The following is a 17112-nucleotide window of genomic DNA, read 5'->3' as shown; positions in this document are numbered from 1 at the left end:
TAGAACTTTAGATGAATTTGTGTGCATTATATAGTAATGTTGAGGAATTTGGTTGTTAATGATTTTGTTACTTAAATTTTCATTGAATGCTCATATTTTATTTATTAGATACTTAGATAGATCAAGTTGTAGTGTTTATGTTACTTTTTCTGTTTTACATGTTATTCTCATATTTTTCGGTATTTATTTGATATTTGATATTTGATATTTTATATTTTATATTGGTTGTTGCATCATGAATAAAGCATTTTTATTTATTTGCATTTTTAAATATTTTTAAATTTTAAAAAATATATATATATTTTTAGGCTTACACTTTACGTCTTGAGGCTTATGTGTAATATCGCGTATTTTGGTACTTAGTCATTTTATAATTTTGTCAAAAATTTGGTCTGGGAGAAAAATCGTTTGAGGCTATGTTTTTAGACTGATGTCTTTGAGTCTGGGCTTGGCCCAGGTCCCATCGACAAGGTCGTAACGAGCCAATCAAAGCGAGATAGAGAGTTTTAATTTCGACCTTTAAATTCGAGCGAAATTTAGGTTATTTTCTAGCAAAATTTCAAATTTGATATCCGTGTAATATGTCGTTGGATGCGTCTCAGAATTCTGAGCGCAACAACATTTTATTTTCCTTTATTCAAGTTTTGGTTGGCCCGAAAATCGCGTTTTTTCTGAAAATTGAGCAGTTTGTCGAACTTGATCCGAAACTCGATCGGATTGGATCCAATGCATATGATCTGAATTATTATGGATTTGGATCTTATTTAAGACCTACTTAAATCTGAATTTAATCCAGATCTTGATCCATTTTCGTTTTGGGTATGGGTTTGGATTTTGGATCCCGATCCAAATCCAAGCCAACATTTTTCTAGCTTTTAATTCAATAAAATGCTTTAATCTAGAGTTTAATAAGGTTAAGCAGCCTTTTGGGTTAATTTGATTATTTTTGGGAGTCTTTAGATGATTTTTAATTAATTAATATTTAATAATTAATTAATTAAATTATGTTAATTCCAAATTTTATTTTAGGGCTAAATAGGACTCCTTAAAAGAGTCCTTATTCTTACTTAAGAGAGAGTTTTAAAAGAATTGGAAAGTTAAAAAAAATACCAAATATGGAAAAGTCAACTTTTTAAAGAGTTTCAAAAAAAATTGGAAACAAGATGGAGAGAGAATTCCATCTTTTTTGGAAACTCTCTTAGAGAGGGCTGGAGAAGGGGGGGACGTCGCCCCCTCTCACTCTCTTTATTAAAAACAAAAAAAAAAAAGAGGAAAAAAGGGGAAGAGAAAGAAAGAGGGAAAGAGCAGAGAGAGAGAGAGAGAGAGGAAGAAGGAAAAAGAAGGCTCTTCTTCTTCAGCCATCCAGCCCCTTTTCCACCATCGTTTCTCATATTTTCTTCAATTTTTGCAAAGACGGGTCTCCTCTTTTGGATTAAAGTCAAAAATCGAATGTCAGTTCGATTTTAGGCATTATCTTGGATGGAAATCCATGAAAAATCGTTTATATGGCTGATTTCTCAAAAACGCATGGAGGATGATCTATGGGTCCTCCTCCATAGCTGAATTTCTTGTTTTTTTTTATTTTTTCATTAAAAAAATTATGTTTTGACGTAGGAGTGGTTCTTTTAGAAACCGCTTTGATGGGTGTTGATTCCCATGGATGGATCTTGATATGGGTAGTTTATATGCATGAAAATATATGCTAGAATCATGTTGTATGCATAAATTTTTTTAGAAAAATGTGTGTAATGATGTGCTTGTTGAAAACATTGGATACATATGCATTGTTGAATAAGCATACACAAGTGGCTTAATGTTCCTGTTAGACTAATGAATGTGAATATGATTTGATTTGTTTACAGTCATATGTGAATGTAACCATGTTTAGCTGTGCATATTTGAGCCTTAAATATGTAAACACATGTATGTGCAATCTTGGGAATGTTTACAGTGTGTTTCATTATGGAACCTTGCATGATACATGTATAGTTTGTTTTTGAAAAAAAAAATCCAGATTATGCTAGTGGGCTGGTTTGTTTTAAATATATTTATTTATTTATTTTTGTGTTGGTGGGTTAGCACAGGCCCGGGCTGCGCCTGTGCATGAGCTGTCAGGCCCAGCCGATGGGTTCGGCTAGGCTGGCTCGGCTAACCCGGGCTGGCAGGGACTGGCCAGACACAGTCCAGCCCTTGGGCCGGGCTGGGATAGGCCTGGCAGTCCACTGCCAGGTCCGGCCAAGGTCTACCCGGACCAGACCCAGACGATCTTGGTCGACTGAGCCTGTTTGGGACCCCAGCCGACCTAGTCGGCTGGGTATAAACCTTTAAAAAAAAAACAGCTGATCTGCTGTTGGCTGGGTTGAGTGTTTTCAGAGAAAAAAAATATGTGATATGTTGGAGTCTCAGCCAACTGGGTCTGGTAGGGCTGGTTTGGCCAGCTGGGATCGGCAGCCTGTTGCCAGGCCCAGCTGGGTATAGTGTCTTATAAAAAAAGAGGGGTTTCCACATATGGGTTACCTACACAGTTTAAAAAATTCCAGGTGTTGCGTTTGAATTGTATGGGACGGGTATATTCAAAAAGTTAAGATTTTCACGTAAATAAGGTTGGTTGGGTATTCACATGAGCTACAGTTTGTGTATATATTTAAGGCACGTGCAGTTATGAATTGTTGCATAGCTGTCTTATGTGCAGGTACCAACTTAAATGGATATGGGTACCTATGTATGTAGCTGCAAGGATGTTTGCATGTGTGACTAATAAGTGAAAACATGTGTCAACATGAATATGCACACATAAAGAAAGCATGCTTATTAATACTTGTGTTTCATGCGCATAGTTGAAATTTGCATATATGAATGCGCATTTAGAAAGCATATGATTTATTTCATACATGACATGTTGTTATGGTCTTTGCATACGGTGCATCGATGATCAAAATGAATCATTGTGGGCCTCGAGCTATGGTTTGCTCCCTCTTTATCTATTTTAAATGCATCACAAAAAATCACATTAATATTTTGCACTGTATTGCATTGTTCTATGCTTTTCTGCGAGCGGTGGTCCCATGATGGTTCTCGCAAGGGAATATGCGAGTTTTTGCCCTTGTTTGCATGTTGAATTGTAAATTAAAGAAATGAGATAATAATAATTAAATAAGAATAAAAGAATAGTGTAATATACGTTATGAGATCTCCCATCGAAAAAATGAAAATCTTAGAGTTTCGATTTTAGGGAACCACGAGGATACAAAAATTTCGTGTGCTTTATTTATTACCCTGAACCCGATATTGAGGTTTTTTCTCCTAACCACGATTTTACAGAGAGTCTGCCACTTTAAATGGGAGTGGCGTGTAGACACAGCTATTGTTTTGGTATACCAAAAAAGGAAACTATTAGATCTGAAGGTCATTGGTGTCCCGACATTAGATGTGGAGGTCTAATGTTTCGAAGGTAATTTGGTCGAGGGCTAAGTTTGGAACCCAGTAATAAAATACAACCTGTGTGCTAAGTTACCTTGGGAACCCTGCTTAACCTCGAAAAAATTTACCCGTTTGATGTATCTGCGGGCAACGGTAATTAAAAAGATGAACTTAAATTGTGTACATTTAATAGGGACATGCATATGAAAGAAAAACTATAATGAAAGATAATAATTTACTCATGCATTGCACTGAAGTAATGCATATTTCTGTTATGCATTAGATCATACATATTTACATGTTCCCTTAATTGTTACGTGTTGGTGGATGCATGATCTTGTTCTCTAATACATGTTAAATGGTTGTATTGCGTAGATGGTGCTCCCTGTTATTTATTAAATGTTCCCTCATGCTTAATAATTATTCTCTATTGCATGAATGTTAAATTGAATTATATATTTGTTATATCATAATTGCATTCCTGTAAGTTATTGCACGAATTCTTATTTGTATTCTTTATGCTCATTTATTTCATTAGAATGATTCGTACGCAGAATTCCTTGGATTTCTGACACCCTACTTTTGTGGTTTTTCGCAGCCGCAGAGGATCAGTAAAGCGTCTCGCTTCTGAAAAAGCTACGAGTGCTACACGTTTGCTAGACAACTTCACAGAAGGACAGCATGGCTCTGCTTTTCTTTACTTTTCATTTACTTTTAATTGTTATTGCACTCTGAATTTCCTTATGCGATTGTCTCGAAACTATCATTAATTATTCAATAAAAGTTTGGTTTGCTTTGGTTTGGTATGGATGATAAATGTAAGGTCTCTTGTGGTTGGTTGTTTTATCCAATTGGGAGTGAAACTGTAAAGGGCCCGGGTCTCTTGGAATATTTTCACAATGGTTTTAAAAAAAAACCGCATTTTTTAGGGGTATGAGTTGGGATCGTTACATTATGCCTCGCTTCATTTTTTGTGAATCGCTTCGCTATGCCTTAATGCTTTTCACAACATTGATATATATGGGTAACCACCACCACCTATGTCACCTGGGTACGGCTCCGGAGGGTATGATACGGTAATCCCAAAACATGTGGGTACAAAAACACAAATATGTATATATATAGTAATGAGTAGATGCTAAATGATATGTGCCAAATGGGTTTTTCTATTTTCGCAGTTCAAACCCCATAAATGTGTTGGGCATGGTCGATTTATGAGGAATCCACGCCTGGATTATGTGTTTTTGATGAAAAAAATGATATTTGGAGCCTCGAAAATTTATAGAGATTTTGGACCGTTGATTTTTTGAACCTTATAAAAACTCACCCATGTGTCAGAATCAAACACTTCAAGAGTTGATCCCTATAAAATCAAGTACATGGTCAGAATTTTAAAATAAAACTAAAAATTTTGAAAAACCCATTTAGAACTTATCATTTAGCACCTACTCATTACTCTCTCTCTCTCTCTCTCTCTCTCTCTCTCTATATATATATATATATATATATATATTGTTTGGACTTTGACACAGGTCTAGTTCCGATCTGGGTCAGCTTTGACACAGGTCTGATTCAGACCTAGGTTGAAACAGATCCGGATCTGGTTTGACCCATGTATGAATAAGACTTGGGTTAGGACTTTGACACAGGTCCAGTTCTGATCTGGCTCAGCTTTGACACAGGTCTGATTCAGACCTAGGTTGAAACCATAGTCACAAATATCGGTATCGGCTATATCTTATCTGGGCGAGGCTATTTCTCGCGATATTATCGGTTTGGTGATAAATCTTGAGAAAATATCGGGACTTAAAAATAAAAAAAATAAGTAAGAAATTTTTATGTCTAGACAAAAAAGTACATAAATAATAAAAGAAATAAGTAATAGTAAAATATGCAAAAGAAAGAAGAAAAACATATTTAGAATGTAAAAAAATAAATAAAAAGTAAAACTAATTGATAATATCGCGATAACATCACGATATATATAAATTTCTGATATTATGAAAATAGTGTGATATTTTACCTTTAATATCGTTTTTCCATAATATCATGATATTTTCAAAATATCGTCGATATCTGTGACTATGGTTGAAACAGATCCAGATTTGGTCTAGCCCAAGTCTGAATAAGACTTGGATCATTCAGACCTGATTCTGACTCAGGCCTTATCATAACACTTATGAAAGACATTAGAAAAAAGAAAAAGGTAAAAAACATGAGAGAGAGAGATCTGTCCTGGCCCGGCCCACCTGGGTATACAAGGTTGTCGCTGCCAGTGAAAGAGGAGCAGGAGAGGCATGGTTTGGGTGGGGAAGTGGGTGGTGGAGGGGAGGGATCTCTCTCTCTCTCTCTCTCTCTCTCTCTCTCTCTCTCTCTCTCTCTCTCTCTCTCTCTCTCTTCTCCTCTCTCTCGAGTTTTCCCAAACCATAGAAAGGGGGAAGAGGGGAATCGAGAGAGGGGAGAAAGACGAGAGCAAGAGAGAGAGTGGGGGAAGTCGAACCTAGATAGAGAGAAGGGGAAGAGAGCGAGACTAGAGAGAGAGAAGAGGAAAGGGTTTCGAGAGGGAGAGGGCACGGGTCTGCGTTGGACCCGACTCGGCGCAGTGCGGGACCAGACCATGACATACCCGCACCGCATCCGGTACCCGCCCCCATGTCAATGTATGTCGACACGGGTACGCCGACCAATTCGGCGAGACCCGATTACATAGCGGCACACTTGATTTACATAGATCTAAGCTCCAAATGCAAAATCTAACCTTTGGATCATGTTTAACATGTTATATTTACTATTTTCATGTGTTAAAGTTGACTGAAATATGATGTTTTATACCATTTCTAGACCACCCTTATTTTTATGAATTGGCAGTCATTGATTTTCAGTCTCAAAAATAGGATATTATGATGTATTAGACATGATAAAACCTTATAACATGGTAAATAAACTATGTACACTTAGAATCCATACAAACAAGAGTGTGTACCACTATATGGTATCAATGTACAGAACCATCTTTATATTTTCCTTATATATATAGTGTACCACTGTATCACGGTACAAAACCATCTTATATTTTCCCTATATATAAAGAGAGAGAGAGAGAGAGAGAAATTGTACATGTACATGAAGCACAGAATCTGGCAAACACAATATTTGCCATTATCAAGTGGCTAAGTCATTGCATTCAACATACCTGAGCAAGTCAATTAACATATAAATCATCATAAATTATAATTATGTAAATCATTTGTAACAAAATTATTGGTTGTCAGTCATTGCACCATATACCACTGCCACGATGACAGCATTTTGGACTAAATGCAGACAAAATATGACCTCTAATAGGATGTTAATGAATTCTGCGACAGTAACACTGAATAAATAAATAAATCTGCAATTCAATATATTAAAGTTGACTACAAACTCACCTCCAAGCATATTTTTGATTGATCATCAGCTCCAAATGCCATTACCAAATCCTTTGATTTTGCCAAAATCCCTTTGGAAACATTAGAATAAACCGTCTGAGACTGCAATACTTCATCCAAGTCTTTCTCACTGCATGAGCAAGAGAAAAAGAAACAAATAAAAGTATGATAAATTGCTAAAACGTTGCCTGTACAGTTATGTCACAGGGATTCGGCTAAAAGGGTGTCGCACCCGCGTCGACGCGACTCGACGCGGGTGCGGGTGCGGCACCGGGTGCGGTCAACCCGACCCTGGGTGTGTTGACCGCACCCAGGGTCATTTTGGTCCTTTTTTTAAAAAAAAAATTGCCCTATGAAATGGGCTGCAGAATTTAAAAAAAAACTTGGGGGTGACCATGAGATCAGGGGGCCGTCAGAGGAGGGCGAACTGAAGGTGGGAATCGATGAAGGAAGGGTCGCGGGTGAGGGCGTTCCATTGCTTGAAGATGCACCTCAAACTCATCAGTGATTTGGCGGGCAACCTCCTCAAGATGTCCACGATGATCTCGTGGGGAAGCTCTCTGGTTGGTCTTGCTTCTGATTCCTCGCTGCAGCCCATTGTTCTCAGCGACACACACACACGGAGAGAGAGAGAGAGAGAGAGAGAGAGAGAGAGAGATTTCCAGTTTTCGACCGTATTGACATGTTTAAAACGGGAAAATATCGCAAATATTTTTTTCGTGAGATTTTATAGAGTTTTATTATTGTTGCATTTTTTTCGGGAAAATTTTGGCTAACATTAATTAAGTCAAATTTTTAAATATAAAAGGAGAATTTGAAAAAATAAGTAAATATCATTAAAGGTTTTAGTTCAAAACTCTAATTAAAATTAATTAAGTTCCACTTTCCAAAGCTTCATTTTTGGAACACTTTTTCCTAAAGCAACAAACCAATCATCCTAAAGCAACAATTAATTCGCCTAGAAAGATGTGTGATATTTAATGGATCTTTACTAATTAATTCTGATTCCGAAAAACGGTTAGCTGCATGCATTTTTTGCAACGTTTCTCATTAAAGGGAAATATCGCGATATAATGATATAGACGCTTTTATTACGCTATTTCAAAAAATCGCGCCATATGGCCGTTTTTAAGTTTCGAACATTTTGTCAAAAGATTCCCATCGATACATGTTTGGAACTTTGGAGTAATGTCCCAATTTTCAGGATTTTAAATTGTTTATTATTAGACAGTGTGAAAATTATCACGATATTGTTGAAACTTTCATGAAAATTATCTGTCGTTTTTAGGAGTGTCAACCATTTGGAACCTGGTTCGGACCCAGGTCGGTCCAAACCCATACTTGACTTTGAGGTACTAATATTGGGTCCGAACAGGTTTGTTACAAGGAAAACCATGCATGTGTCTTATAAGAATTATGTGAACCAGACTCGGTCCATACTCGATAAAATAATATTTTTTAATCTTTTTTGCATTGAAAAAACCACGAGTTTTAATTGGAGCTCGAGTCAGACTTGTGTCTGGTAAGAAATGTTGCAAACCATACCTGGTGTCATATACTAATCGGACTCTTTGGTCTGACCCAGATTTTAGTTGGACTTCTTTCTTTATTACCAAACCCAAACCCAAACCCAATGGGGTCTTTTACGGGTTGGGTCCGGGTCAAACTCAATCCATTGACAGCCCTAACAGTTTTAGACGGACAAAATGACCTGATAATTTACATAATACTTTTCGATTATGATTTTACCATTAGGGGTGTCAACGGGTCGGGTTTGGTCCGAACCTTGGTTGTACTAGACTTGGAACTGCTTTTTGGGTATGGTATCGGGTCCAGACCCGGGTCTAATCAGGTCCATTATAAGAAAAATCATACTTGAACCTGATAAGAACTACATGAATCAGAACCGGACTATATACCCAGTAAAACCATATCTTTTATAATTTTTAGATTGAAAATTTGTGGGTCTTAATTAGAACTCGGGTCTGGTATAAAATTTCACAAACTATACATGGGGCAATGTATTAATCGGGCCTTCAGGTCCGGACCCGGGTCTTAATCTGATCTTATTATTTATCACCATACCTGGACCCGCGCCGGGGGAACCCCCGGACCCCCCTTATATATATATATATATATATATATATATATATATATATATATATATATATATATTACAGTTTTGCCCCTGCTGCACCCGGGTTTTTTGGAAGTGCCGAATCCCCGCACCCGCACACGCACCCATGTGACATAGCTGTACAGCAATGTAGCAAGTTCTTGCTTAAAAAATGCCATCAACAAGATGGTAGGGATGGTTGTAGATTGCCATGTATGGATAAGAATCAGCTTGATGAATTTACTTTTTCTGCATCATATCCATGGAGATTGACTATGGTACACAATCATGGCAAGGATACTAGACACAATCATGAAAAAAAATCACAAGGTGGAGATCAGACCTTTAATTTGGTCATTAAAAACACAAAAGCCCAATGGAAGGCAGCACTTGAATCCATGAGCTGCCTCTTCAAAACTAGTGCTATTAACTCCTCTAGACAACAATGCATTTTTTAATAAAAAATGGACAAAAAACCTTGTATATCTACCATCTACCATCTTAATGAACTGAATTGCACTTTCAACAAGCCCACTTGCTAACTCAAGTTCAGCTTGTTTGGTTATTGATCTTGAATTTATACTATAGTTTGGATTATTTAAGCAACAGAGTATAATCAAACCATGTTCTTAACATGATACAGTTTTTTATGGCATGGGATTATTATAAATACAGTTGTATGAAAGGCTTATAACAATAGATCTTTGCTTGACTCACTAGGATAAAGAAAAGCAAGGTTGTCAACACAATATGTCTGTGTTTCCTTTTGGACATACCACTCTAATGAGGTGCATATGGGTAGAAAATCCGTTGCTTGATTTCACTAAGAAAAAATTTGGAAGGCAAAGAAGGCATGTTCACCTCCATCACTTTTAAAATCCTTGATACATATACCAAATTGGCTTTCCATGTAGGACTTGAAATTTTGGACACACCAAGAACATCTGATTTATGTTTTAATCATCATAAAGTCATATCATATTTCAAATTGGAAATCAAAGAGTCAAGTACAATTGCATGTCGCCATGCATTAGTTGTTCACCTCATCCCTATTACTTTTGTAACAGGGGGGAGGGTGGAACGAAAAGATCACATGTATAAGGATGCGGCGCACGCGCGGAATGCTGTCCGCCTCATCCAACATTTGTTAGAAATTGTCATTCCTAGCGAGATTTCCGTCCAAATCACGCTGGGAACGACGCATCAAACATACCCTTTAGGGTACCAAACAAGATGAAGCATCAATTAAGGACTTCTACAATTCTTTTTGTGCCTAATGGGTGCGCCTCTCTTGCCCGACGTTCTCTCCCTGTGACTCGTTGGACGGGAGCTAGCGTGCTCCGGAAGAAAACCGGAGCAGCCTCCGAGTGATGGCGGACGGTGCTTCGTTGATCGGCGAGGAAGCTATGGTGGACGGCAGGCCATCCACGGTCACTCTCTCGGCTAGCGGCCAGATCAAGTGGTGGGGGAAGGCCAGTGACTGCCTGACGGTCGACATCGACGTGTTGGGCTTCGCAGTGGAGGGATCGGCGCTCAAGGTTTGGGCTTTCGTGAGGAAGGGCAGCGGGGCGTGCTGCAGCGACAAAGTAGTCAGGGAGTGGAGGAACGTCCTTCTAGAACCTTCCAACCATGAGTTGCTCCAGTTGTACAAGATCGCTCTGGTTGACACCAACGTGATTTTCCGACAGTTTGTGTTAGATTTTTTTGAGAAGAATTTGGCTTTTTGGGGCCGAAATTTGGAGAATAGATGATAGTTCGGCAAAATATTCCCGAATAGACAAATCGTTTTGTTGAAGGGTCAATGCCTTCTTTTGGAGGTAATATTTGTGAGATAAGTCCCTTGAAGTATACATTTTTTCAAGGTACAACCAAGCTTCAGAGGCCTTTTTAAACTTAATGATGTTGGCGTTGATCTTGGTTTCTACGGATGAAAAAATCCAAGACAAGATTTTGAAGTTCTTCATCTCCCACTCATCATGCCTTTTGGAATAATCTTCTAGGGCTTTTTGTCTATCTTCACCTTCAAGAATCTTAATATCCCATTTTTCTATGATTGTAAGTTTGGGTTCGGGTTCCGATATTGAACCTTGAACGTACCCCCAAAGACCTTTCCCTTTGATATAGGCTTCCATATTGCCGGCCCAAACATGATAGTTCGAACCACTAAGTTTAAAACCAAGGGAGAAGTGGGAGTCTTTTTCAACCATTAGAGAGGGAAGAAGATAGAAAATAACGCGTACCTCAAATGATTTTCAAATCTTTCTTGACAAAAGATGCTTCTAAAATATTGCCCGAAGGAGATGATCCACTTTAAAACTTCAATAACTTGAAGGCACGTTTTTCGAGGCACTTCAAAAATGAAGAGATGCACGATCCTCCTTCTTCAACAAGGCTTTGATACCATGTAAAAGTATCGCCAAACAAGATACTAAGATCAAGACCTTAATATTCTTGATAATAAACCCGGCACACATGCACAATAAGAACACTTTAGAACACTTGTGCACAAAAGCACAACTCACAAATGCACAAAGGCATAAAAAATATTGGAATCACTTTATTGAGCACTTGGACTTTGACTCAAAGCCATAAGAAATACAAGAGGGGGAAGCCCCTATTTATAAGGAAGCAAAGGAGCAACATAGGGGGCTCCCAAGAGAGTCGTTGGGAGCCCCCAACGGTCACATATGTGACCGTTGGAGGCTCCCCAACGACTCTTTGGGGAGCCTCCCTATGTGGCACAAAAAAACAAAAAAGCAAAAAGAAAAAGGAAAAAAAGAAAAAAGAAAAAAAGAAAAGGAAAAAGCAAAGTTACAAGCATATTCCAAAATGGAATATGCGTAAAACAGGAATTTACAGAAATACCCTTTTGGGTGAATAAGAATATATATATATATATATATATATATATATATATATATGAGATTATATAGATATATATGAATATAAATATATATGAGATTACAAATATTGATACATAATTTAACATTTACATACTCTAGCAAGGTGATGACATTTCTCATTTTCACATAGATAGTTTAAATTACTTGATAGCTCCCATACTCCGTCCGATCTTACCAAGTAATCCTCACCACTCTACCAAAAGTCAGCAGGGATTCTCAAGAGTTTGTCCTTATCATGATACATTATTCACTCTGAAACCAATCGAAGCCATGTGATCGATCGAGCTACCCACATCCACCTTGACTCAACCCAATTGGAAAGTACCAATTCCTACAATCCATAGGACTCTGGTCCGACCAGCCTATTCGGATTGTTACCTTTTTCCTCATGAAATGAAAAATGAAAACCCCACAATTTCATTGACAAAGTATGGAGCCGACGTCGGTAGCGCTTGTCTATTAATAATGCATGGCCATAGGGGATACACCCACCGTACACGGCAAGGGAAGAAACTTCCAGTGCAAACGTGTGTGGCATTAAGAGCCCATGAAGTCTTCGCTCATCTGGTAGGTGTGACTCGTGAACTTCACCAAGCAGACAAGACTTCACGAGTTTCAAACCCATGGTTGCAATGCTTTACCGTGAGGCTGAAGCTTGGGTGTACTCCCCGGTGAGCAAGGGGGGACCTATTATACCAATGAACTTGGTGGGCAAGGCAGCTCTTCCATTATCCCAAAAAAATAAAGAGCCAAACTGCTTGGGTTTTGTATCAATAGTTTTGTCTGAAGACTTTTGTGGTAGAACCAAGGTACATTTGATATCTAGACATGATGCATAGAATTGCTAAGATTAGCAATAGTCACAGATGCTAATGTCATCTTTCCCAGCAGTGATGAATATACTCGAGAAAAGCGAAACAAAAAAGGACAATGTCACATTTTTTATGAATCAAGAGTCAGGTGTCACCTGAATTGCATAATGTTAAAATTGTAATCTCATAGTTAATCGCATATGTGAGATTAACTCTATCATATGTAATCTTATCCTTTAGTTTAGCTTCTTAGTTTAGTTAGAATTAGGCTAGTTAGAATAACTTTTATTTTTTTGTTTTAGGACACTGAAATAGGCTTATGCCTTTATTGACTTTTCAGTCAATAAAGCATAAAGCATTGTTTGTTTTAGGACATTCAAATAGGCTTATGCCTTTATCGACTTTTCAGTCAATAAAGCATAAAGCATTGATTGGAGTTGTTGGACTCCCAACGGCTCTAATTAGAGACGTTGGGAGCCCAACGACTCCCCCTCTCTAAGCTCCTTTTCAGCCCTATAAATATGGGCTTTTATTTCTTGTTTATAACTACTTTTTGTGTGGGTTTATCCCACTTTAATGAGATATATTTTTTCTCTCTTGGTGTGTGCACTCTTTTGAATATTTCGGTTCTTGTGAGTGTGTTGAATGAACCTTTGTGTTCATTGAGAAAGATCTTTTGTGAGCTTTTTGAAGTTCCGTATGGGGTTCTATTTCCTTCCACATAAAAGAGTCTGACTAGTTTCCTTTTAATACTTGAGAAGTGAGAATGCTGCACTGACTTTCTGATCCATGATTTGCAATGTGTCAGAGCCTTTCTTTTTTTCTTAATCCTTTTCTTCCAGTATAGTGGGTCTACTATCAGAGCTTTTGGTCATTTTCTGGGCATGTGGGAATCATCCAAATGCCTTTTCAACCACATTAGGGCACCATCTACTTCTCCATCTTATAGCCATGAATGCAAAGCACATGAAGTAGGTTCTTTAGAAATTTTGAAGAGGTTCACTGTTTCATCCTCCAATTTGGAAATTCCACAGCTTTCTCACGCTGGATTCATGGCCTTCAGGCAAAGATCATTGTCCAATTAGGATGTTGACTGCAAATAAAAGCACTCTTCCCACTTTTATCCATTTTCATATGCTCCTTTGCTTCAGAAGCACATGCATGCATGCATGCATGGACAAAGGTGTGCATGCCTTAAACAAAGTAAATTAGCCTATTTAGAGTTGCTCCCATTGGAATTGTGACTGCAAAAAACTAATCTTATCAATCCTTCCATGGAAGGGGTTATTGGCAAATTGTTAATGAAACTATTTGTGCACCCATAAGAAAGATTGAGAATATGATGCTTGCATGAATTATGAGACAAGACAACCTGAAAACATTCATGGAATGGACAATTAGACCCACTCGGTAGTCAGTATTAGAAATCTATGACACCACACACATCCAACTTATTCCTATTAAACATACAACAGACATTAACTACTCTTATTGACTGGTTGAGAATATGATGATGGAATAAATCAATTAATGGGCTAACACAACCTTAATTTTGTTTATTGGATGGAATATTTAGTCAAGCTTAAGATTAGGAAAGATCAATACTGCATGCAAGAATACTTCACACACACACACACACACACACACACACACACACACACACACACACACACACAAAGGCATCCACCCAAGAAAGGGACATGTTATGAATTAGCCTTTCCCATCCACAATATCCTTTAAGAGAAACAATGATTTTTCTATGAACAGCTTACTAAGCATCTTATTAACATGTTGAGAATATGTTGATTGAAAAACACAATGCAACAAACTTAACAGGATAGGAAAGGAACAAAAGGACTAAAAGGACAATAAGCATCAATAGGCAACATAGAATGCCGAAATAGGAGAAAAAACAACTCACATGAAGACAGAATAGCAAATTGGTTACAGAATATTCATAAAACAGAAAAAAGTGGACTATGCAGATTAAAAAAAATGTCGACAAAAGAAAAAGGATAAACATCAAAAAATGCCAATATAGGGAACCACGGGTTCAACATTCCTAACAAAAGCACAGATCATTGACAAGTTTTACAGTCAATAAAACTAATTCAATATAGATGATGGTGCATCACAAGAAGAAAAGGAAAAGGATAGCATACACTCCAGAGCGCCAAGAGAGGACTTTATTCTTGTAACAAGCAATTTCAAAACGGATCCCACGCTTCTTTAGACGAACAACTGCAATGTTTGTTAATCTTTTCTGGCCAATTGGCTGGACCAATGTTTTTGACATATCCTTCCTTTACCACTGTCTAGAAGGAAAAGAGAAAAGGAGAAAACTAATGAACATCAATTTAAAATATAAAGATGACATTAAATTCAATATTTTAGCAAGTGACAGTCCTACATAAAAACCACTATGAAGTTAGAAGAAAAGATAACGAGAATTGCACTTGAATTTTACTCAACCATATTGGTTATCATTGTTTTGCAGTTCCCAATTAACTCATAAATAACCAATTCAATGCAATTAAAAAACTTTCTTGGAAAATTTGCTATTACGAACTAGTAAGATACTAATGAGTTGAAAATCCCATTTAATCATCTTAAGGATGTCTATAATTATAATCATGTATTATTTTGTATAAAGTGTTTTTCTTTTAAAATAAAGAAAAGGATGGCGAGTCACCGGCCCTTCTCTCCTTCTATTAAAAGAAAGGGGATTTGGGGTGACGACCAATGAGGTTTCGTTAGGTCGCTAGTGAGCCCTGCAAAAACCATGGTTTTAGCCTATGTCACACGGAGACCGTGGGACCATTTTGGTCTCCAAACCAGAAGAGTGGGAAAATGAGAGAGCGAGAGAGGGGGCATACAGAGGGGAAAGGAGAGAGAGAGGGGGCGGGAAACGAGAGAACCTACCTCCTCCTTCTTTCTTCGTCTTCTACTTAGTATTCACACAGGGAGAGAGAATATATATGTATATATATACATATAGAAAGAGGCGGTGGGAATGGGTTACAAAGAACACCTTTTTTATAATAAAAGAAAAAACTGTTTTATGTTTTAAAATTTTCATGCTAGGCTTTTTTTCCTCTTTTACACATTTTTATGATTTAAAATTTTATATTTTTCTTTTCTTTTTTTACATTTAAAATATACGTTTGGTATATATAGCCGTGATCCCATACCCACAATTTTTTAACTTGCTGTACCTTCACCCTTAGCCCTGTGACATAGGTTGTAGCCCTGTAGGTAGGGGTGCAAACTGATCAAGTTCATGTTATTGAATCTTGTTAGATCCCAATCTAAATCTAAAATTTAAATAATGGATTTGGATCTGGATCCAAATCAGATATGAGAAGGTAAGATTGAATTGGAATCTGAAATATATGTGGTAATACTTGATCGAAAAAAATGTAACAAAAACAAGTCATTTACATGTAAAAAATGCAATTGGGTCATTTTTTTATTCGGATCAATTCTAGATCTGCCATAAAATGCTTATTTGGATCCAACCCAAATCCAAAAGTAATCTGATTGAATACATCCGGGTCTGATCCGAATGTGCATTCTGATTTTACTTAAAGGATTCATATCCGGAAATAAACTTGTTGAACTTGGATTGGATATGGACTATATCCAATCCATTTGTAGCGATAGTTGTAGGTGATTTTTGCTTGATCCGAACTACTAAATGCATTTATCACCGTTTACTCAATAGTTAACAATCAGAAGAGCGAAAATGATATTGTGCTAAAACTTAACAACAAAAAGATTTTTTTTTTTTTTGGTAATTTAATTTGATCCAAAATATATAACTTAGTAAGTAAACAATAGCCAACACATCTACAAATTACACAAAAAACACCAGCAACCATTTTTTTCTCCGGATATAACAAGGAGAATATATCCCTATACTTCTTAAGAAAAGACGGAGGGCAGTCGTGGGACAAAATTTGGTCCTTTACAATCTATTTCAAAATGACGTGATGCTTATGTTAGGTCGTTCGGTCATTTGGAGATTTCTTGATGTTTTTTTTTTTATAGGTTTTCAGGGGTGGGACGTGGGTGTGATGGTAATGTTAAAAGCAAAACGTTTTTTAGAACATTTCTTTCTTTTTTTTAATAAGTGTTTTAGAACATTTTTCTAAGAATGACCTGTTTTGATGGAAAGATATAATGGTCATTTTGGATTTGTGGATGGTATTATTGTATTGTATGTCCAGCTGGTTTACTTTACGCTCCCATGCGTACATATGTAATAAAATTACAAGCTGGGATGTTTAAGTAAGCGTATTTCTGAGAGGGGCTCTAGGGTTTTGAATATTTCATTTGGTCTCTCTCTTGCTTTATTTCTTTCTTGTATTTTGGTCGTTGTACTTGTAGGGACTACATCATGAAGCACTCAGTGATCGTTGGGTCCAACAACT

The 17112-nt window shown here is 37.2% G+C and overlaps 1 protein-coding gene across 1 annotated transcript in view; it reads right to left on the bottom strand.

Annotated features, from left to right (window-relative positions):
- Positions 1 to 15012, bottom strand: part of LOC149838250 (uncharacterized) — a 52773-nt gene extending 37761 nt beyond the window's left edge. The window contains exons 1-2 of the mRNA XM_090006471.1: positions 14842 to 15012; positions 6849 to 6978 (exon numbers count right to left, since the gene is read on the bottom strand). Coding sequence (XP_089862597.1) covers positions 6849 to 6978; positions 14842 to 14975 — 264 coding nt within the window. The 5' untranslated portion in view covers positions 14976 to 15012. The remainder of the gene's footprint in view (positions 1 to 6848; positions 6979 to 14841) is intronic.
- Between the last annotated feature and the right edge of the window lie 2100 nt (positions 15013 to 17112).

The sequence above is a fragment of the Nuphar pumila genome, chromosome 5 (assembly GCF_984573655.1).
Source record: "Nuphar pumila chromosome 5, dmNupPumi1.hap1.1, whole genome shotgun sequence".
Classification (NCBI taxonomy): Eukaryota; Viridiplantae; Streptophyta; class Magnoliopsida; order Nymphaeales; family Nymphaeaceae; genus Nuphar; species Nuphar pumila.
This window is presented reverse-complemented; position numbering and strand designations above follow the sequence as displayed.